Source organism: Barbus barbus (assembly GCF_936440315.1).
Source record: "Barbus barbus genome assembly, chromosome: 34".
NCBI classification, from domain to species: domain Eukaryota; kingdom Metazoa; phylum Chordata; class Actinopteri; order Cypriniformes; family Cyprinidae; genus Barbus; species Barbus barbus.
The window spans coordinates 17,001,779-17,024,764 of record NC_136762.1 but is presented as its reverse complement, the minus strand read 5'-3'; the positions used below and the strand labels follow the sequence as shown (position 1 = coordinate 17,024,764).

The following is a 22,986-nucleotide window of genomic DNA, read 5'->3' as shown; positions in this document are numbered from 1 at the left end:
AAAGCATTAATGTTTGCCTAAAGAACCACCACTGGCTCTACACCCCTTTACCTAAATTCATTACTTCAGACTTATGTGCCCTCTAGAAGCTAGAATTCTCCAAGTGAACGACGCATTATTGTGCCATCCCAAAGAGGCTCAAAATAACTTTCACTGACTTTTTCATTAACTGTTCCCATCTGGTGGAATGACCTGCCCAATTCAATCCGAGCAGCTGAATCCTTACCCATCTTCAAGAAACTGCTACACATCTTTTCCATCTTTATTTGACCCGCTAACTCTAGCACTCTCTATTCTAATTTTATTTTATATATCTGTCTTCTTTTTATTAAAAAAAAGAAACACACACATTTGACCCTCTATCAACTGCATATTTATTCTCTAACTGCTAGCTTTTCTTGTAAAACTAAAACTAGCTTTCTTTTTTCTATATTCTATCTACTCGTTTTCTTTAAAAACCAAAAAAACAAACAAAAACCTTTCTACGTACTGCGTTAGGCTAACCAAGACTTGTAATAGCACTTGCATGTTGTTGCTCTTTTGTTGGTTTTGATTGCTTCTAATGTCCTCATTTGAAAGTCGCTTTGGATAAAAGCGTCTGCTAAATGACTAAATGTAAATGTAAATGTAAAGAGGAAGGGATGATCGCACTCACTCATGCAGTTTGAACTGAGGAGTTTATACAGGGATCCGTCACGCCACATAAAAGAGTTCCAAAACATAATTTATTGTTTGAATATGTTTGATACTTTTGTTTCTTATCAAAAGTAGCAATATATAAAACTGTAACCTTCCAATGAAGTTCCACTCGTGGTTAATTTATTTACACCGAGAAGGGAATTAAAGTTCACAACAAATCATGCTTTGCATAAACCATAATTTCAATAGAACACATTGCATTTTGATAGAACTAACTTTGGAAACACTCTAAATTAACCATTAATATATAAATTTAATCCCCATTGAGAAAAAAAAAAAAAGACATTTGTAACACTACCATCTGGGCTTTTGCTCCAGAAAAGTAAGTTTTTGGTTTCGCCTGCAGGCCAGAATGAAATCTTAGCGTGTGTGCCAGGCAAGGTTACAGCCTGTGTGTACATGCCACTTCTTGGAGTGCCAGAGCAGGCAGGGGCCTGCTGAACAAACAAACCCGCACGACTCTATCAACAAACTCAACAAATACATGAAGAAACAGACACCAAACACGGCTCTTGCCTCACGTGCTTCTCCTCCCCTGTGGTGGACACGGACAGGGGACCCAAAACTAATCCCCACAGATTGACAAATGTATTTTATGTGTACTGAACTCAACTGAACTCAAGTACGGGCATGACCTGTTATGAGGAAAAAAAATTGAGCCATTGATTATCTGTCTCATATGGCATATTGTTAGCATTGCAAAACAAATGGGGCATGTACTTGCACATGCTCAAGCTGCAGTAAAAGCTATAACTAAATAGATATGTAACAAAAGCTTCCTGAAAAACTTTTTAAATACACAATACAACAATAGCAAAAATCCTTTTATGACAAGACAAAAGGTTTATAGATTCATCTGCAGCCACAAAGCCACACTGTAGATTCACTAGTGTCATATGAGGGCTGGATGGGAGGGACGGGTTAAGAGAGAGTGAATGAGTGGGAGCAGCTGAACAAAAGAATGAAGACAGCAGAAGAGTGCAGGGCCTGAGGCAGCCATACTAAATTCCTTTTGTCTCAAATGAATCAGATGATAAGCTTGTTGACATACACTAGCAATGTCTCTACAGGGAAATGCCAATAAAAGGTTGTTCTGTTAAAAGCAAAGACATTCCAATACAATAAATTCCATATCGAAGGCCTAATTAAATGGCAATTATGAAAAGCTGGGTTTGCTTTGAACAGGTTGTCACTCGATACCTCAGGATTATGGTTGGGCAGGTTTTTTTTTAACCACAATTGGTTGTGACATGTCAAGCTACAACACCTCAAGCTATCATGAAACTTGTTCATTCTGTTTGTGTGTAAATGCTGACGAGACACATTTCTCGACCAAAAATTACTATTATCAGATTCTTTAAAAAAAAATAATAATTTGACATTACTGACCTCAATGTCTCTACTGGACTAGTTAGTTCTGTCAAAATTAGTCATCTTTTTATAACTAATGGAACATTGTCAATCATTGATAGACATTCGTCTTCATGTATCTCCGAACTAATGGTAAATTATTGCTCTTGCCATTAGAGAACCATTTTTGGTTTCCAAAGAACCTTTCAGTGAAGAGTGCTTAAACTCTCAGTGGGAAAAACATTTAAATAATCTAAAGAACCTTTTGTGGAATGGAAAGGTTGCATGGATGTTGCAGGTTCTTCATGGAACCATTAGCGCGAATAAAGAACCTTTATTTTTAATAGTGTGGGTGATTTGTTATACTGAATGTTTTGTAATCACAACAGATGTGTGAAAAATAGTTCATGGTAGACACTGAAATGGCTGTATAAAAAAGAAACATCCACCCACATTCAACTTCTTTTATTTCCGGCTAATCAATATCACAAGTCGCAGTGAGTGTGGACTGCAGCAGATTTGCCAGTTCTTGCTATGAGACGCTACTCCACTCTTCCACCAAGGCGCTTGCAAGTTCTTGAACATGTCTGTCATTTGTGGAAAAGTTCCGAAAAAAATTCTGCTCCATTGAAGGTTCACAGAAGCATGTAGCCTCCGTTACCTAGAGCTGGCCTCTTGGCCAAACTGAACACATGTAGAAGGGCTTTGGTTAGAGTGGTGACCAAGAACCTGATGGTCACTAGTTGAGCTCCATGATCATATGTGGAGACAGGAGTAACCTACAGAAGAACAAACAAACCTCTTACTTTATGGACACTGCAGTTTATTGCTCTGGCCACATCAGCTGTCCTCATGACTCCCTGCAGCAGTAATATGGCATGTTCATGCAAGTGAGAAGAAACCCTGAGCATCTTTCTTTATGTTGTTCTTTATATTGAGTCACTAGAAAGGTCTCTTTATTGTTCTAAGTTATTGCCTACCACTTGTAAACTGTTAGTGTCTCGAGGACTACTCCACAGGTGGATGTGCAAAAAAATTATGGCTCATTATACAAGCATGAAAAGGTTTATATATATATACACATTTTCACAGATTCTGCAAGGGGTTCCCAAACTTTCGATCCCCACTGTATACTCTAAAAAATGCTGGTTTAAATACAACCCAGTGCTGGGTAAATATATAACGACAGAACACATGCTGGGTTGTTTTCAACCAACAGTTGGGTTAAATGTCTTCTAGGCAGTAACCCAATCGCTGGGTTCGTCCATATTTTACCCAGCGCTGGGTTGTATTTAACCTAGGATTTGAGTATATATAACCTTTTAATAGTTTTTAATATATGCAGTGCCTTGCGAAAGTATTCATACCCCTTCATTTTTTTTTTACGTTTATGTTGCTGCCTTATGTTAAACTGCTTAAAATGGCTTTCTCCCCATATGAATCTACACTCCACACGCCATAATGGCAAAGCAAAAACAGAATTGTCACAACTTTGTAAATGTATTTAAAAAAAAAATTAAATAATAAGTACATTGCATTAATATTCACACCCTTAACTCAGTACTTAGCTGAAGCACCTTTACAGCCTCAAGTCTTTTTGGGTATGATGCGACAAGCTTTGCACATCAGCATTTGGCAATTATCTGCTATTCTTCACCTCACCTCTTCACCTCTCAAGCTCTGTCAGGTTGGATGGGGGCAGATGCACATGTTCAGGTTTCTCCAGAAATATTTGATTTCGTTCAAGCCCAGGCTGTGGCTGGGCCACTCAAGGACATTCACAGAGTTGTCTATAAGCCACTCCTGCTGTGCTTAGGGTCATTGTCCTGTTGGAAGGTGAACCTTCTGTCCAGTCTGAGGTTCTGAATGCTCTGGACTGGGTTTTCATTAAGGCAATCTCAATATTTTGGGTGCTTTGAGGGTTTTTTTCTACTCTGATGAGTCCCTCAGTCCCTGCTGCTGAGAAATTGCCCCACAGCATGAGGCTGCTACCAGCACACTTTACTTTTGGGATGGTACTCTGCAGGTGATGTGCAGTGCCTGGTTTCCTCCATAAATGATGCTTGGAATTGAAGTTCATCAGACCAGAGAATCTTGTTTCTTAGAGTCTGAGAGGCCTTTAGGTGCTTTTCTTTTGGTAAATTCCAAGTGTGTTTTCATTCACTGAGGAGAGGATTGAGTCTTGCCACACCACCATAAATCCCAGATCGGTGGAGTGTTGCAGTGATGTTTGTCCTTCTGTAGTTTACTCCTGTCTCCACATATGATCATGAAGCTCAACTAGAGTGACCATCAGGTTCTTGGTCACCAGTCTAACCAAAGCCCTTCTACATTTGTTCAGTTTGGCCAGGAGGCCAGCTCTAGGAAGACTCCTGGTTATTTCAAACTTCCATTAAGCATAACGGAGAGACTACATGCTTCTGTGAACCTTCAATGGAGCAGAATGTTTTCAGAATTCTTCCATTCAGAATTCGTGGCTTGATGTGATCCTGTTTCTGAGCTCTACAGGCGGTATATATATTTTTTTACCTCAGGGCTTGTTTTTAGCTCTGATATGCATTTATGGCTGTTAGACCTTTTATTAAGACACGTGTGCCTTTCCAAATCATACCCCATTCAATTTAATTTGTCACAGGTTATCTTCACTTGAAGTGTAGTAACATCTACAAGCAATATGAATGCTCCTTAGCTAAATTTCAACTGTCCCAGGTAAGGGTATGAATACTTATGCCGTGGAATCATTTGTTGTTGTTTTTTTTTTTTATAAATTTGCAAAGATGTTAAAATGTTTTTTTTTTTAGTTTTTTCTATTGTTTTTTTGCTTTGACATTATGGTGTATGGAGTGTAGATTGATGTGGGGGAAAAAGCTATTTAAAGCAGTTTAACATTAGGAAGCAAGCTAATTTAGCAACTTGTTCATTTATAATGTTTAATAAACATTATAAATGAACGTGCAAAAAAGTGCAAAATATGAAGATCAGATTGTTATTCCAATAAGTAAATACATACATACATACTTTCAATTTTCAAGATTTCCCCTAAATGGACATGGATCACCCATATGACATAAAGCGATGCCAAGTCCTAACAAACAGTGGTTACATATTAGAAAAATTTATGTCCTTACTATACAGACCTGGTGACTGCATGACTTGTTAATAATCAATAGATGAATTAATAGAGCAGAACATAGACTGCCAAATGCCTGCCAAAGCTGGATCTGTGTTATGTAGGACCAACTGCATTTATTCTCTCTCTCCTGATCAGGCACAAAAATGCATCTTAGTGAATGAATATCTTTACTGTAATTGCACAAGTACAACGAAATTGAACGCAATCCTATTATAGTGATGTCTCTCTATCCAGAGCATCATCTTATCTGGATGAAGTGAAGGCATTGCAGGTATGAGAGCCCCTGCTGGCCAGTTAAGAAACAATTTTAGCATATTTTATTTGTGGGAAGAGTTATGAAATCAGATCAACATCTTTCGAGATTCATTTCATTTTATTCAAATTCTTATTCGTTTCCTTTTGGGCATAAAATCGTGTCACATGCTACAAAACATTGTTGAACTTTTTTGATTGATTGTTTCTGCCAAGAAAGCAAAGTCAAGCAATAATCATTTAATGAAACTTGACAATCTAAACAAAAAGCTCTTCAGTCTACAAAAAAACACCCTTGCTGTAATTCACAGCATTGTGACTTCCTGCAAATAGGTGTCGTAAAACTATATGCATTAGATAGTAAAGGAATAGTTTACCCAATAAAAATAAATAAATAGCTGACAGTTTACTCATTCCATCCAGGATGTAGATGAGTTTATTTCTTCATCAGAACAGATTTGGAAAAATGTAGCATTATATCACTTGTTCATCAATGGATCCTCTGCAGTGAATGGGTGCCGTCAGAATGAGTGTCCAAACAGCTGATAAGGACATCACAATAATCCACAATTAATCCACATGACTCCAATCCATCAATTAACATCTTGTGAAGTGAAAAGTTGCGTGTTTGTAACAAATCCACCATTAAAGCATTTGAACTTTTGAGTTTATAATCCATAATAACGCTTCCTTAAAATCCACCAATATATTCATTTAGAAATGTTTTTGACAGTTTTCGCTTGCTAACGATATTTGATCTGTGCATATTTCTCTCTTGCTTCAGAAAAGACATTTGTATATCGTCTCATTCGTATTTTAGCCGGAAGTAACAATTTGAAGTTAAACACTTCTTAATGATGGGTTTGTTATACAAACATGCAGCTGTTTACTTCTTCATAAGATGCTAACTGTTGTGGATCATTGTGATGTTTTATCAGCTGTTTGGAGTCTCATTCTGATAGCATCCATTCACTGCAGATTGGGTGAACAAGTGATGCAATGCTATATTTCTCCAAATCTGTTCCAAAGAAGGAACAAACTCATCTCCATGTTGGATGGACTGAAGGTGAGTAAATTTTTTCGATGTTTGATGAACTATTCCTTTAAGCTGTTTAGTTACACTTCCTTGCACATAAAATTCAAATTATTTGTTCTGATAATGGTTTTTGTCTCTTTCAGCATTTTGAATGATTAACAAGCCTGTGCAATAAAACATGTTGAAAATTCTATGAAAAATGCATTATGTAAATTAATTCATTTATAAAATTGCATGGAAGTGGAATTGTATCTAACAGATAAACTGAAACTTGCTCCTTTGCTGATATCTTGGCACCTGTTCTGGTGTCGATAAGTAGATATTTATTTGTTCATGGGAATGAGTCATTGATCTGATAAACCTCTTATGATCTTTGCAGCAGTGTTAATTCCATCTTGAAATTGCTTACTTTCATTCATCTTTGAGTCGACACAGGCTTATGGGAAGAGAAAGTGTTTTAAATTTTTAAACCTCAACCAAACCAGTCATTTAAATCAAGGATGTATTGTTGTAATTCTCTGAATGCTGTGTAACACTGTGATTAAGCATTAACACAAACAATTATATTAAACAGCTAATAATTACACAGGAATACACAAACTTTCATTTCTGTTTTCAATGGGGCCCAAACTGTTACATACTTCCTCTTTTGTGATTAAACAGCAAATGGTTTCTTGCCAGGGATTTTTTTTTTTTAAAAAGCTTATCCAAGTTAAACAACAGCTTTCAATAAAAGGAGCGGTCCAGTTTTTCCAAGGAACTTCCAAGTTATTGTCCCGGAATTTTCTTGACATTTAATAAGCTTTTGGGGATTTCATTTCTTCACTTAATCTTATAAAAACACCAAGATAATGAAAAACACACAACGAAATCATTGCTAATGTCCAAGATCATAACAGAATTTTCAGATTTGTTGTCATATGGGTTTCTCTGTAATTTTGGTTTTGTGGTAGGCATTCTACATTATACATTCAATTTTAAACACTTTCTCTGGTAATATAGGTTGAATGAGTTCATACATCTCTAAATGACAGTTTGTCAAATTAATGTCAAGCTATTGAAGTATTTTCTAACTTAGACTGCGGCAAGTCTGGGCTTGTGCAAGATTAAAAGATATGATTAATTGTAACATCAACGTCACTGTTCGTAGACCTAGGCTTGTGTAGTCAGAAATGTCACAAACATTATTGATGCTCATCTATCCTATTCAGCCGTCTTTATCAGACATTTCTAAACTTCTAGGGAATTTTTGACAATAAAAAGAAGGAAAAAAGACCATCTGTCCCGCATCATTACGGTTATCAGGGCTTAAATCTTGAAATATTAGGAAAGCGTTCACAGAATCGCCTAGATGAGAGATTAGGTTCACTTGTACAATGATAGAAAGCAAAGCACAAACCATTTAATGCAACATTGATTTGTAGACCATATTTATGCACACTGTTATTATAATTAAAGTGAATAAAGCAAATTATTCAGTCAAAATGACTGAAATCATCTTCAGCTTTTCTCGAAAAAGTTAAATATTTATCAGTTGGGAATAATGTCATGGTTTTGAATAGTAACATAAGTGTAGCTGAAAAGTAGATTAAAAAGAATAAATATCAAATTCTTTGTCTAAGGACCTTGTTTGTGAATTTAAACACAAGACTAATGTGTAACCAGTGTTGGGAAGGTTACTTTGGAAATGTAATAGGTTACAGATTACAAATTACCCTACTTAAAATGTAATAAGTAGTTTAACTTTTCAATTACGTTATTAATGTAACTGATTACATTTGATTACTTTTCTACATTTCTAATGTTTTCAACTGTTAATAATTTTCAAACATGTAAACCAGGCAGGGTTAACCTTACAGTCGTACTCAACACTGATTACTGTCAGACTTTCGAAATCCTTCATCACTGCAATTAAGATTATAATAATTTAATTTTAAAGGAAACATTGGATGCAAAATATCTTCATTTGCATATAAATATGTCTAAGCAATGTGTGGACACAACCACACTACAATGATACAAATTCACTCATTTTTTTTAATCCCCCAAAACCTAAACAGTCTTAATTATCAAGCCATGTAGATTTTGGAGTGAATAACCAGCGCTCTCTTCCACCTTCAATACCATGACTGAGGTGAGACCCTTGAGCAAGGAACCAAACCCCCAACTGTTCAACTGGTGCCGCAGCAATATGGCTGCCCACTGCTCCGGGTGTGTGTTTTCTGCTTTGTGTGTGCGCACTTGGATGGGTTAAATGCAGAGCACAAATTCCAAGTATGGGTCATTTTTTATGATTGTTTGCCAATCGCATTTGCTCTTCCACAGAAGAGAGGGGCGGAGTGAGCAGAGCTCATTAGCATGTAAAGAGATATGCACCGAAACGAGTCGCTGTGAACAGAGCTGTTTTTGACAAGGTAAAAAGGGTGTTGTTTTACACAACCACTGAGACCGTTTCAAGAATACCCTAAAGAATTATACCAACTTGTGGAAGATGAGCATCCTGTCCCCTTTGAAGCAGAGCCACCACAAAATCAGACTTACTTTAAAATCATTCTGAGGTTAAATAGATTTAAAATCATAAGAAATAGGTTAATAGCTATGATACTGTTTTTTTTTTTTTCAAATCAAATCTTTGCATAGCTATGACAGGAAACACTGGAATCTAACAATGCCTTAGAAAAAAAAAAAACAGTTAATCTTAAAAAAATAAAGCATTTACATAAACCCATATAGGAAATATAAGAGTTATCAGATAAGCATGTTATAAACTTCTGAAACATTGGTGTATCATATTTTAGAGCAGTCGCTGCAATTTATGAAAGAAATAAATTAAATCTCCATGTAAGAAAAAAAAAATCAGATTTAACCCACTTTGTAGCCCTTAACATTTGTAACTGTAATTTAATTACATATTTTTTTCATAGTAACTGTAACTAATTACAGTTACTTTTATTTTGTAATTAAATTACGTAATTCTGTTACATGTAACTAGTTACTCCCCAACACTACAGTGTAACTAAAATATAAAACTGTCAACAGTGTTGTATCCCAACATTCATATTGATTAAGATTAAGGAGAATTTATTAACACTCATTTTTATCTGTCTGGATATTGTATGTCACAGATTTCTAAAATGTTGGAAACAAAAGACAAATGTGACAACTGTGAGACGTTGATTATGCTGTGGCGCCTGCAGTATAGTGCAGCACTGCCATCTAGTGTTAATACAGCGAAACTGTGCAATAGTCTACTACATGTGTTTTCTATCTCTTGCTATCACAGCGTCAGATACAGTATAGCTACTGTTTTTAATATTTATTATAAAAAAAAGACAAATCTATCCTTAAAGATGTATTGATAATTAATTGAGGATACCGGGATAGTTTGACACAAACTGAATGAGACAAATAGGCTATCTCCATATATTTCCAATATATAAAAAAAACATCTACGTGACTCGTGTAAACGCCAAATAGTAATTGATATTTGAATATTAGCATAATTTTGCATGTCTGAAATCAGAAAGAGCTTTATTACCAAGTATGTTTACACAAACAAGGAATTTGACTCGACGACAGGAGCTTCCAGTGCAGAAGAAAGTCCTACAGACCAGGGTCGTGCAGAGACCTTTGGAGGGGCAGGTGCTCAAAGTATAAAAGGGGCACATGGAACACGGCTTTTAATTGGGCTGTGCTCCTTGCTGATATGTGTATCGAAATGGATGCTTTTGTATTGATACAGCAGCAAATGCCATGACCCAGGTTTGAAAAAGCAACACAGAACAGAAAATACCATTTTAAATTTAAATGTTAAAGACATTTTTTGCACCTCTTAATTACTCTGCAATGATATTATTATTATTATTATTATTATTGTTGTTGTTGTTGTTGTTGTTATTGAGTTTACAGGGTATGGTGGTTTTGCTGTTGTACACACTATTGTTGTTGTAGAAAAAAATATTCCTGTCTTATTTAAAATATAATTCAATTCTAATCCTGTTCTGAATCTATTCATTTTTTGAATGATAATGATTATAAAAACAGAATTGATAAGTATTATATATATAAGTAGGCTATAATTATATATAAGTATAATTTGAAGGACGAGGAAATCAGTATAAGCCTGTTTTACCAGTGTTGTGATAATTAGTTTTAAGGCACTCTACTTTAAAAAAAAAAACCCCTAATAATAATAGTTCAAAGTATTAATAGTTTTTAGTCAGATAACATAAAAAAACAAGACACCTCGACGCACTTTAAACTTTTCCCAATTAAACCGCAAGAACGAAAGAGAACAAGCACCTTTGTTTTTATTGCTGTGTGTAGAACTACGTTAACTGCATTTTTTATATTAATTTTAATAAAATATAAATTCGTCCCCAGCACTTTATTCGAGCTCGAGCAGGTGTTTTCACATAGAGGTTTCTACATTTAAATTAAAAGAGACATGACCTGACGTTTTATTCGTATCCAAAATGAGGAGATGTGAATATCAGGAGAGCTGAACTATAGATATATGTCTATTAGCTGAACGCGTCATGGTGTCCAGCTCGTGTACCCTCTTTAGACATTAGAGGGCACTCTTCTCCATTCATGTTCATTCTGTTATGAACTCCATTTCCCAGACTGCATTGCTCTATCCCATTTGAGATGATTGGTTTCAGCTGCTTCCATTTGAATCATTTGGGTCCTGCCTATATAAGCTGTGTTTGTCTCTCTCAATGTCATGGAGGTTTTGTATTGTTACACTGCTTTTGAGTTCTTTGTTGGACTATTCTTGGACTGTTTACTTGGATTTTGCCCTGTTTCAATAAAAAAGGTGAAAGGTCATCATGTGGATCATTTATTTTAAGGCTAAACTATTATTAATTAATTTTACTAATAGTTAGATTGGGCAGGCCTTCACAAAAGGGCGTTTAATTACAAAAAATAAATACAAATAAATAAAATTGCCTTGACAAAAGGGCACTTTGGGCATCAAGGGTAAATCGCCTAGCCTAAAATAGAACAACACAGCAGATGATGAAATATATTAAACTAAAATAATAAATAAATAAATAATGCGCTATAGCTACAGAAGTAGAAGTAGCTTACTACAGAAAAAAATGGAATTAAACGAATATACAGATATGTTATTTACAAATGTCATTATAGCTTCCTGCCGTCTGAAATATGCAGTAGGCAGCCATTCTGACTTTTTTTCGTGTTGCTTGTAAATAACAGAACCGTTTTTTAAATTATTATTATTTATTACTTAAATTGTGTGATGGTGTTAAAATATTACCGCGACACATGCAGGAAAATAAACAACACGTATAGGCTATAAATAATATGAAAAATAATCACTTGTAGCCTAGGTGGCTTGTTCGTATTGAACTCTTTGATCACAGTAGCAACCAGATTGAAAGTAACAGTAGCCTATCGCAGGGACTGATAAAAAGTCAAGCGGAATATTTATTTTTAGAGGGAGTGTGTGCTTGTGTAGGTAGATATCAGTATGATCTAATAATGGGGCGAGAGAGAGCGACAGCGGTTGAAGATAATGCCAATAAAAAAAAAGAAAGAAAACAAAAACAAAAACATTGAAAATTTTTCAAAACAAATTCTTAATTCCAAAACATTAAAAACAAATGCTTAATTAGCATTTGGATACATTTTTCCGGTTTATTAAGGCTTTTCGTTCAAATCTTTGAGAATTCATATTGTTTTTTTTATTAATTTACCCTGGAGAACGAAAGAAATGGTTACATGCTGTAATTAAGGCTCAGAATAAATCTATACATTAGGTTTATACATAAAATAATACATTGTTTTGTTATAGTTATAATAAAGTGGAGACTTCCCACATTATTGTAACTAGGCTAAACAATTCATTAAATATATAGATGTATTAGATGGAAAATAATTATACTTAATGTAGCTATAAATTATATAAATGAATAAATTGTAGAAGCCTACTGTGAAATAGGCCTAGAGGGAAAAAAAATATATTTTTTAATTATTATTATTATTATTATTTTGTTTATTATTTTATTTTATCTTATCTTATTATCATATGTTATAATGAGTACATCTTGGACTGAACAGCTTTGCTCCACATGGGTTCACTGTTCTTGCATGTTAAAACTCAGGTGAGTTCTGGCGGAGTTAAATGTGCTGTGACTGTCCCGCCTCCTCAAATCAGGCAATGAAAACAAACCGCCGCTGACATAACACACCTGTTGAATGAGGGCTAGCAGATAAGCAGCCCATTCCTCGACCATTGAGCGTTTATTGTCATAACAGTCTAAACGCGTGGCACTTTATAGTCAGCTTTACAGTCAGACATCAGGATGGTGAGAGGTCAAGTAAAGGCCACAGGGCGCGATAAGCCACCTGAAGACTATTCGTGCGACGGGTCACCGCTGCCAGCAGAACCTCCCTCAAATGCAAATGGACCAAATCTACCGGTAGCGAGGCAGAAAGCGTCGGGGGGCAATAAAGCCAAGAACAGCTGTCAAACAGGTGGGTACAAAATATCTCCAAAACACTGTCCAGGAGCAGATGAATCGCTCGATCTGATATCCCTATAGGCTACTTGGGGGAAACATTTTAAGCCAGCTTGAGCTGGTTTGCTGGTTTTAGCTGGTTTAATATGGTATTATTTGGTTTAGAATTGTCTCTCTGCTGGGCCAAGCTTGTTTAGCTGGTTTGTCTGCACCAAAACCATTATAAAAACTGTCCAACTAAGACCATTAGTCAGTCTTAGATGATTTAAGATGTCAAAATATTTTGTTGAAGTATGTTTACACATACAAGGAATTTGTTGTAGTGACAGAAGCTCCACAGTGCAACAGAAAGAGCAGTGGGGAGAGTACGCAGCCCTGAGGAGCTCCAGTGCTGATGGTATGAGTGCTGGATGTGAATTTACCAAGCTTTACTAACTGCTGTCTGTCTGTCAGGAAGCTGTTGATCCACTGACAGACGGAGGTGGGGACGGAGAGCTGGGTTAGTTTATTCTGAAGGGTTTCCGTGATGATGGTGTTAAAAGCGGATCTGAAGTCCACAAACAGGATCCTCACATAAATCCCTGGTCTGTCCATAGATTAACATAGATTATAGAGTATTCACATAGATATGTAACATAGATTAAAGTGAAAAATACTTAATATTTAGTTGCAAATCCTTTGCTTTCAATAACTGCATCAAGCCTGTGACCCATTGACATCACCAAACTTTTGCATTCTTTTGTGATGCTTTTCCAGGCTTTCACCGCAGCCTCTTTCAGTTTTGGGGGGTTACTCCCTGGGGTTAGCTCTAACCCTAATCAAACACACCTGAACATGCTAATCAGAGTCTTCAGGATCATTAGAAAATCACAGCTAGGGGAGTTTGATCAGGGTTGGAGCTAAACTCTGCAGCAGATTGGACCTCCAGGGTAAGATTTGAGGAATCCTGCTCTACAGGGTTTAAGTGTGGAGATTGACTTGGCCAGTCTAAAACCTTCCACTTCTTGCCCCTGATGAACTCCTTTGTTGTTTTGGCACTATGTTTTGGGTCATTATCTTGCTGCATGATGAAGGATCTCCCAATCAGTTTGGTTGCATATTTCTGTAAATTGTCAGACAAAATATTTCTGTAGACTTCTGAGTTAATTTTGCTTCTGCCATCATGTGTTACATCATTAATGAAGATTAATGAGCCTGTCCCAGAAGAAGCGATGAAAGCCCAAGCCATTACATTACTTGTGTAATGTGTCTATAATGTACACCTGTGTACACTGTGTTTCAGATGAGCTTGTATGTTTGGGATCATGAGCAGATCCTCTCTTTCTCCTAACTTTAGCCTTTCCATGACTGTGGTCCATAAAATCAGTCCATAAAACCTTGTCCCAGAAATTTTGAGGCTCGTCTCCTATTCTTCTTGCTAATGAGTGGTTTGCATCTTCTGGTGTAGCCTCTGTACTTTTGTTCATGAAGTCTTCTGCGAACAGTAGATTGTGATACCTTCACTCCTGCCCTCTGGAGGTTGTTGCTGATGTCACTAAGAGTTGTTTTAGGGTCTTTCTTTACAGCTGTAACAATTTTTCTGTCATCAACTGCAGATGTTTTCCTTTATCTGAGATGATTCCTTGGTTTGAGGTGTGTTACTTAGTACACCAGTGGTTTCTTTCTTCCTCATCTTCTCTCAGCTTCACAATTGCTCGTTTTTCACCCATAGACACCTCTCTGGTTTTCATGTTGGTTACACGTCTAACTAACTATAAATGCAGTCTGCACGGATCTGAAACTGAGCGCAGACATTCAGTGCTATTTATTGTTTGAATAATCAATTAATAGGACACACCAGGACAACAAAACACACCTGTCAGTCACATGTTCCAATACTTTTGGTAACATGAAAAATGGGTGGGTTCAGACAAAAGGTGCTATCCTCTAAATTGTGCTGAATAAATAAAAGCTGAAATGTTAATCTCTCATCTCATATTCATCTTTTGATGTCAAACCCAAATGCTTACAGTCTACAGCAAAATTAAAGGAATTGGCCTTACTGTTCCAATACTTTTGGAGGGGTGTGTGTGTGTGTGCAGTGCAGTATGCAGTGTTGGGGGTAACGCATTACAAGTAACGCGAGTTACGTAATCAGATTACTTAATAAATATGATCGACTCTACTTTAAATTCATTTGTGACTGAAATTTGATTGGTGTTTGCATGCTGTTCGATCATGTTAAGGCTGGTATACACTACACGATGTTTAAAAACAGAACAGATCTAAACTGTGCGGCTTCATACACTGAACAACTTTGTAGTAGTCACAGAGAAAAAACTGGCCATTATACACTAAACGACTGAAGGTCATACACTACCAGACTTTAAAGTTGATGCAATCATGAAAACTCGAGCAGAAATGTGAGCCTTGTTGTTAGGAGTCATGTGACAAATGAAAACAATGTGTTCTAAAATCGGCTCAAAATATCAAACATGTTAAAAAAAATTCTCAGACTGAATGTAATCATAGCCTAAAGCTGAAAAATTCTTTGACCATCATACACTATGTGATTTTCTGTGGAATCTGCCAGCTCAAATCTGCAGACTTTTGGCAACTAGCATAAACTTTTCCAGACAACAGTGAAAAATCGGGACAAAAATATTGTATTCCAGCCTTAAGATGTATCCTGTTGCTGTATGACTTGGAAAACATTAAAAGCTTAATATTTGCATTGTGTAATATTGAAGGATGCAGTTTTGTTTGCCTGCAGCATCACTAACAGGCCTGTGTTCCTTTAGGACCAAAAAAACACAAGTCTACGTGTGATAAGAAGTACCTCGGAGTCCGAGTGAGAATGCCAGTACGGGACATGCTCAGAAATATACGGATAGCCAAGGGTATTGACCCTAAAGATCTGCAGGTATGATTCTTACAGTCTTTTAAAGTCATACTGAGGCATGCTCTTCATGTTCTGACTCTGTCATTTTATAGGGAAAGCATTCCAAGGCTTCTAAAGGTAAGGTTGAGAAATATAAAATGCCAGCATAATGATTTTAACGTCATTGTGTTTCTAATTAGCACTGTCATTGGTCCAAAGGTGATAAGAAACGAGTTAACACAGGTGGAAACCGGAGACGTTTTCTGGTGAGAGATGTCTTTTTCTGCCACTGCAGAACTATCTTCTTGTTTGGTAACTTTGTTGGTATTACAAAGACAGGTTGTGACACATTTCTCATGTCTGTAACAGAAGAAACATCAAACAAAAAGCCTCGAGGAGCTTGCAATTATTTTAGAAGTGCTGGAGGAGGATCTTAAGACCTGCCAATCAAACAGATTGCCAAACAAAAGCCCTTCAGCTTCATACTCTTCTGAGTTCTGCTTTGAAGATGCATCTCCACATGGTTTCATGAACACATGTGGCCAGGAAAATGAGATACCTTTGTCTCCAAGCTACTCTGGACCCTCCTCAACCTCCCCGCTCCATTCTGTGTCCAGCTCCTACCCGTCCCCAACTTACAGCCAGGGTGCCGATGTCTTCTTGGGGAATCAGGAAGACTATAGCAGTTATGAGTCAGATAAGTACAGGTATGATGGTCTATATGGAATGAGCTGCTCTCCTGCCAACTCATGCGAATACCAAGTGCCCTCTCCACAAGAGTCATTCATTGCCAGTCCCAACCCGGAAGTCTGGGAGGTTTCTTCTCAAGAGATGAACCAACCACCATGGCCACATTCTCAGCTGGAGGAGTGGAGCGGTATGACCTTCTTCTGGACTCAACTGGAAAGAGAGGAGAATCTGCTGAAAGAGATATCTGACCAAGAGCTTCTTGCTGCAGACGAAAACGGAAGGATGTAAGATAATTTTTCTTTACTTCAAGAACTCACTGAAGCCATTGCAGATGGTTTCTTCATGCAGATCCTAATGACTAATCTTTCAAAGGCGGCTGTAATTTATAAAAATGCAGAAAATGTGCACAGTTTCTGAAATTAATCTTCAAGTACCAAGAATTGCAAGGGTACTTTTTGCAGTGCCACCTTTATCATTTGAAACTTTTTATGAAATGCAGAAAGAACAAAAGTGGGTCTCCCATCGTTGTTGTCACGCTCAATAAGCAGCTGCATTAGTTTTCCACTTCCAACTTTATGACAAACCCCATTATTAAGTTCTCCAGCAGAGCAGAATACAAGAGATTAATGGGAACCAAGCTGAAATCTGAAACATTTCAGCGCCAACAAAGATGGCGCAGAGGGTCTTCAAACAAACCCTCTTGCATAAAATGACTTGAACAATGGTTATTGGTAATGGCCACATGCACCGACCTGACAAACATCCTGAAAGACTACACCAGTTGAATTGACTGTTTTCAAACACAATAAAAGACAATGCAGGGTTTACTTTTCATTGGAATAGATCTGTAGTACTCCACCCATTGAACACAGCTGTTTACAATTAGCGATACCATGACATTGCAAAGTGAACAGATCATGCAATGGAAAGTGACTGCTTTCATTCTCTCTCCACAGTCTTTTACACAGAGTTGTTGAGGAGGGAAAGAGATCCCTTGTGTACGTTATTGCCAGAAGGATGGCGGCTCTGAAGAAACTAGATATCAAAGATTCAGAGGGAAAGGTGACAATCACACATTCATATTCTCTGAGTGTCAGTCACTTGACAAACACACATAAATGTTTCATGGGCCTGTTTTTCTTCCCAGACTCCCCTTCATTTTGCTGCACAGAAGAATCAACACTTCATGGTGGCTGATTTGGTGTCACTTGGTGCAAATATCAATGCGAAAGACCGATATGGGAAAACATGTCTTCATCTCAGTGCAGGGAATGGATATATTCGAGTCTTGGAGGTAAAGTCTTTGTGGTACTGGAGTATTAACATACAGAGCCTACTTCTACACATTCACTCATATTTTAAATATCTTTTTTGACAGGTCCTGAAAGGTTTGATGAGAAATGGCGTATATATTAATTTGGAGGAAAGAGATGGAAACGGTACAAAATGGTTATTGCTATGTTGATTTCTGTAAAAATCAGCTGGGTTGTTTTTATATAGTTGAAGTTGGCATTTTCCAAATCTTTTACAAGTTTTGGCTGCAGTAGCTGTATTCCTGCTGCCTACACCTAAGAAGAATCCAGAAGTACTAGTCACAAACTTGTTGTTTTATTACCCTGTTGTGAAAGAGGTGACTCGTTTGACCATGTTTTGTAACCAGAATTTGCATTACAAAGGAGAGACTTAGAAGTGGTCTTAAGATTTGAGCTAGTAGTTGAACGTATTTGGCAGAGTATAACCGTTGTGCCAATGAATTAAGAATATGTACCAGTTATAAATATTTTGGTAACACTTTAAAAGGTTCCATTAGTTAACATTAGTTAATGCGTTAAGTAACAATAAGCAATACATTTAGTTAATACAAATACGACTGTTCATTGTTAGTTCGTTTTGGCTCAGGTCCATTAAATTATATTAATTGATACAATTTAAATATGTATAAGTAAATGTTCATTTTAATGAACAATATGAATAATAAATGGTTTAGAAGTATGTTTCATTATTAGTGTATTTATCTAATGTAAACACATGGAGCCTTATAGTGCTACCAACATGTCTTAACCAGGAAACAATTAGCATATTCTAGTATATTCTTGTGTGTATATGTATGTGTATATGTGTATATATAATGTGTGTGTTTACGTGTGTGTGTGTGTGTGTGTGTGTGTATATATATATGTACATTTATGTATATGTGTGTGTGTGTGTGTGTGTGTATATTATATATGACCACTTTATGAGAGGACTTGTATAAAACGGCAACTGCATCTTGCAATTTAAATTATGCAGCAAGTTGTAGTTCTTGGTAAAGTTAGCGGTCAAACTGTGCTAATTTTAGACCCTGGTTTAATCCATGTGCTTTCACATTCAGCTTGTTTTTGAGCAAAGCAATGGCTAATTAGAAGTGCATTTCTAACATGTGTAAAGAACATGGATTCATGGTATATTCTTTGCAGGTCTCAGTGCGCTACAGTGTGCAGCAGTATCTCTTAACCACACGGTGCGGGAGCTGGAGCTGTGCGAGTCTGCAGGACGGGTCAGACTGCACACCCTTCGCAAGGAGCAGATGATGGAAACTCTAGAGTGCCTCCTTCAAATGGAGTGCTATTTACACGCTCCAGTGAGAATGAGAGACAAGCATGCTGCTGGCCAACATGATTCACTCGAGTAGGAGTTTCATCTTTTTTTTTTTTTTTTTTTCTTCTTCTAGGATCAGGGTCGCTTCAGTGTGATGAAAAGAGCTGTTGATTCGAAGCTGTGTGAGCAAGCAACCTTCTTTCAGTCAAATGAAATCAAGGTGTGAGACGTTTTTAATCCTGCTGACTGATGCTCTGCAGAGAATCGTGTTAAACTGATACTTTTAACCTGTTACATAACACATTTTGTTCACGGCAGTAATTCTAAACGTGTTATTATTGAATTGTTTTTCTGTTTTCAGGCCAGAAACAATGTGATTTAGGAGCGCTTTGGATGTGCGGCTGCTTCTAGCAAGAGTTGTTTTCTCTGTCAAGCCAGGCAGTGCTGTTAACTAACGGTAAATGTTTTTGAGTGAATACAAGCTTTTACCTGCCATTGAAGACAAAATATACATACATGAATAGTTCATTTGCAAAAACGGATAACTCTTGTTTTAACAATTTTCAAAGTTTTTTTCATTGTGCATTCCATTGGGTTATTTTGATTAGGTAAAAAATAACAAAAAAAAATACAGCTAACTAACACAATAAAACATAACAATAATAAAAAAAAAGATTTAAAAAAATTAAAAACTGAGTTATCTGTTTTTGCAAATAAACTCTTCATATACTGTATATACTTCTTTTTTTATACTCATCATGTGTTATCAGTAACTTGTTTTTCGAAAAGGAGGATGAGGATAGTCTTCAAGTCATGGTAAAGCTTTGTATTATGCAACCGTAGATTTTGTTCAGTGTTCAGGTGAAAGTGAGGAGCAAAAACAATGGTTGCCCATTAGCTGGTTTCTGTGAAACTTCCACTGTTAGTTACATTTGAGTAGCAAAATGTTTAAAAGGGAATAAAAATGTGGTAAGACCTGCGAGTCTGTCAAATGCCACACCGTTCCTATTTGCTCCAAGAGCAAATAGTTTTGATATTGAGGGGACTGCAATGGTTATGTATATTGACGTACAAAGGTAAAATGCAGTAACTGTGACAACAATGGAACTGACTTTGTTTTAATTGATTTTGAAATATTTTTTTACTATATTTTTCTCTGATTCTGAATTTTAGAAGACAAGATTTTGACAAAAAAAGCAGTTGTTGTATTTTGCTTTCGCACAACAATATACTTCTATGTTTCCTAACAGCACTTACAACTAAATATAGACGCATTGCTGGTGTTATTTTCCCTTTTGCAAAGTTGTAAGTGAATTCTTATTCTCAAATTAGAACTTGAGGTCAGTAAGATTAATATTTTTATTTTTTAAAGAAATTAATAGATCAATTCCGCAAGGATGCATTGAATTGATCAAAAGTGACAGTAAAGATAATTGTGATGTTAGCTGTTCTTTTGAAATTTATATTCATTAAAGAATTCTGAAAACAGTATAAAGGTTTCCACAAAAATATTAAGCAGAAAAAACTGTTATTAACATTGATTTATAATAATAATAAATATTAGAATGATTTCAGAAGTTTCATGTGACACTGAAGATTGCTGAAAAAAGCTGTAAGTTCAATTTTGCCATCACAGGAATAATTGTGGAAATGGTCATTTTAAATTGTAATAGTATTTCACAGTATTACTGTTTTTTTTTTTAAATCCGTTTATTATTATTATTATTATTATTATTAAATGAATTAAATAATAGTAGTTATTGTGAGCATAAGAGGCTTCTTTCAAAAACATTTAAATGTGTATATCCATACTTTATTTACTAGAGTGGTATGAAAACCAAGAAGCATTTATTCTATGATGATTTGATTTAGAAAGTATACTTTATGCTAGTGTTTGAGGTGAGATGCTTTAAAATATTCTCATGAACTTTTATGCTTATTTAAAAAAAAAAAAAAAAAAAAAGCTTAATGCTGGCTGTGATTTGTAATAATGAGGATCCACTTATACAAATAACACAGTCATGAGTGTGACCCTGATTAAAGCTCTTCTTAATGTCTTCATCTCAGACACAATGAAACCTGTTCATTTTGTGTATCAGGGACTGTAAGGTGTTTCCAGCGACATGGTCTTTAGCATATTTTTGTAATAGGTAACAGTAATATTCTTTAATGTATCTTAGAATTCATATTTTGTGATTGTTCTCATTTCTGTTTTACATTAAACCAATGAGTATATAACACTGTTAATATTACACGGGGACAGCGAGGGTGAAGCATATATCTTGTATACTAAATATAATAGGGGTTCTGTATGTATATGATATATCCAGGGCTTAACTTATGTTTTATTGTAAGACATCTTTAGTATGTATCTTTTTTTCTTTTTTTTTCTAAATATGCATTAACATGAATATGGTTTTAAAAGCAAATAGACATATGGCATGTTATGGGAGTGGGTATGAATTAAGACATTTGATTGTTTATTTGAGGTCATCTATCTAACCTTATTTTAAATATAAATACTCATATCAGGTAATACTCATGTTGTATGATTGTTAGGGTCAATGGGTGTTTGTGAGTTTGTAGTAAACATCCTCATGATAGTTAAATATGTTTTATTTTCCTTTGTTTTTAATTAATATTAAGTTACTGGACAAAAATGAGAATGTTTTCTTGCATGTAGAATACTGCAGATTGTTAAGCATTAGTTTGTGGAAACATAACAAGGTGTTCAAACACTGGCCACGTCTGTGATTATCTATGCGTATACGGAAGAGATTTTTGTATTATTGGTATTGGGAGTTATTTTTGCATTACTCAGGGAAGAGGAGTTCTCATAAATGTAAATTATGAGTTTTGGGACTCCCATCAGTCATATTGCGCAGCTCTGTGCCAGAGGCATTATGGGACAGGTTTGTACAGATGAGATACCAGTGTAATTATCTGCTTGCTCTGTTGTTTTCATCTTGACCTTGTTCGAGAGAGAGGGAGAGCGAGCGAGAGAGAGTCTTTCTGTGGTTATAGATATAGTTTCTGTTACATATATACTTGCTGTCGGGAAAATAATAAAGCTGTTACATTCTACTATTGCTGTGTGTCTTGTATGTACTCTATGTATCCAAATATGTAATAGTAATTTTTATCTTAACGTTTCAAAAATGAAAAATCTTTTATATGCTCACCTTTCGTGTCATTCCAAACTTCTTTTCTTTTGTGGAACTTAAAGATATATTTCACAGAATGCCCCTCTGCTTTTTGTAGAATCACAATAAAAAGAGATTGTAGCGCTACCAGAATGACAAAACAATAGCCATAACAGTTATTCCTATGACTTGAGTGCTGTTTCAAGTCATAAAATAGCTTTAAGACTGGTATTTAAGATGTTATACACTGAAAATCTTGACATCCGCCCTCGCTCTGCTTAGAAAGTTCCTGCGAGTTCATGAGAGATGACTGATCCAGCTTCTCAAGTGACTCACTGACTTATTGATCCGGACACAGCTGGAAGGGAAGAGTTTCAGAGATTGATGACTTTTTCTCTGTTCCTCATTCAAAGCTGTTGTGTGACTTCTAGTTTATGCATCTATGTGGTTTTCATTTTAGTTTGTCATTTTTTTTTATTAGTACTTCAGCTTTAACTAAAGTTACAGTTTCAAGTTTCCGTTTCTAATGTTTATATCAATATCTAATATTATTTTATTTTTTATTTCATTTAACAAATGATTTTGTTTACACTTTAGAATAGGTTTCATTACTTTAATGCATTAACTAGCATTAACAATTTGTTATGGTATTCATTAATCTTTGTGCTATAAAATATGACAGATGCATCTTTTGATTTTAATAATGTATTAGTAAATACTGGAATGGATGGAAAAGAGCAACCAGCGCATTCTTCAAA

The 22,986-nt window shown here is 35.9% G+C and overlaps 1 protein-coding gene across 1 annotated transcript; it reads left to right on the top strand.

Moving 5' to 3' along the window:
* Nucleotides 1-12,686: 12,686 nt before the first annotated feature.
* On the top strand, nucleotides 12,687-20,026 carry LOC306854193 (uncharacterized protein). Its single transcript, XM_079392016.1, has 10 exons — nucleotides 12,687-12,974; nucleotides 15,739-15,860; nucleotides 16,019-16,084; nucleotides 16,188-16,792; nucleotides 17,465-17,570; nucleotides 17,656-17,802; nucleotides 17,887-17,947; nucleotides 18,965-19,128; nucleotides 19,219-19,305; nucleotides 19,447-20,026. Exons 1-10 carry the CDS (start codon nucleotides 12,803-12,805, stop codon nucleotides 19,465-19,467), a joined length of 1,551 nt encoding a protein of 516 aa, XP_079248142.1. The 5' UTR covers nucleotides 12,687-12,802; the 3' UTR covers nucleotides 19,468-20,026.
* Nucleotides 20,027-22,986: the final 2,960 nt, after the last annotated feature.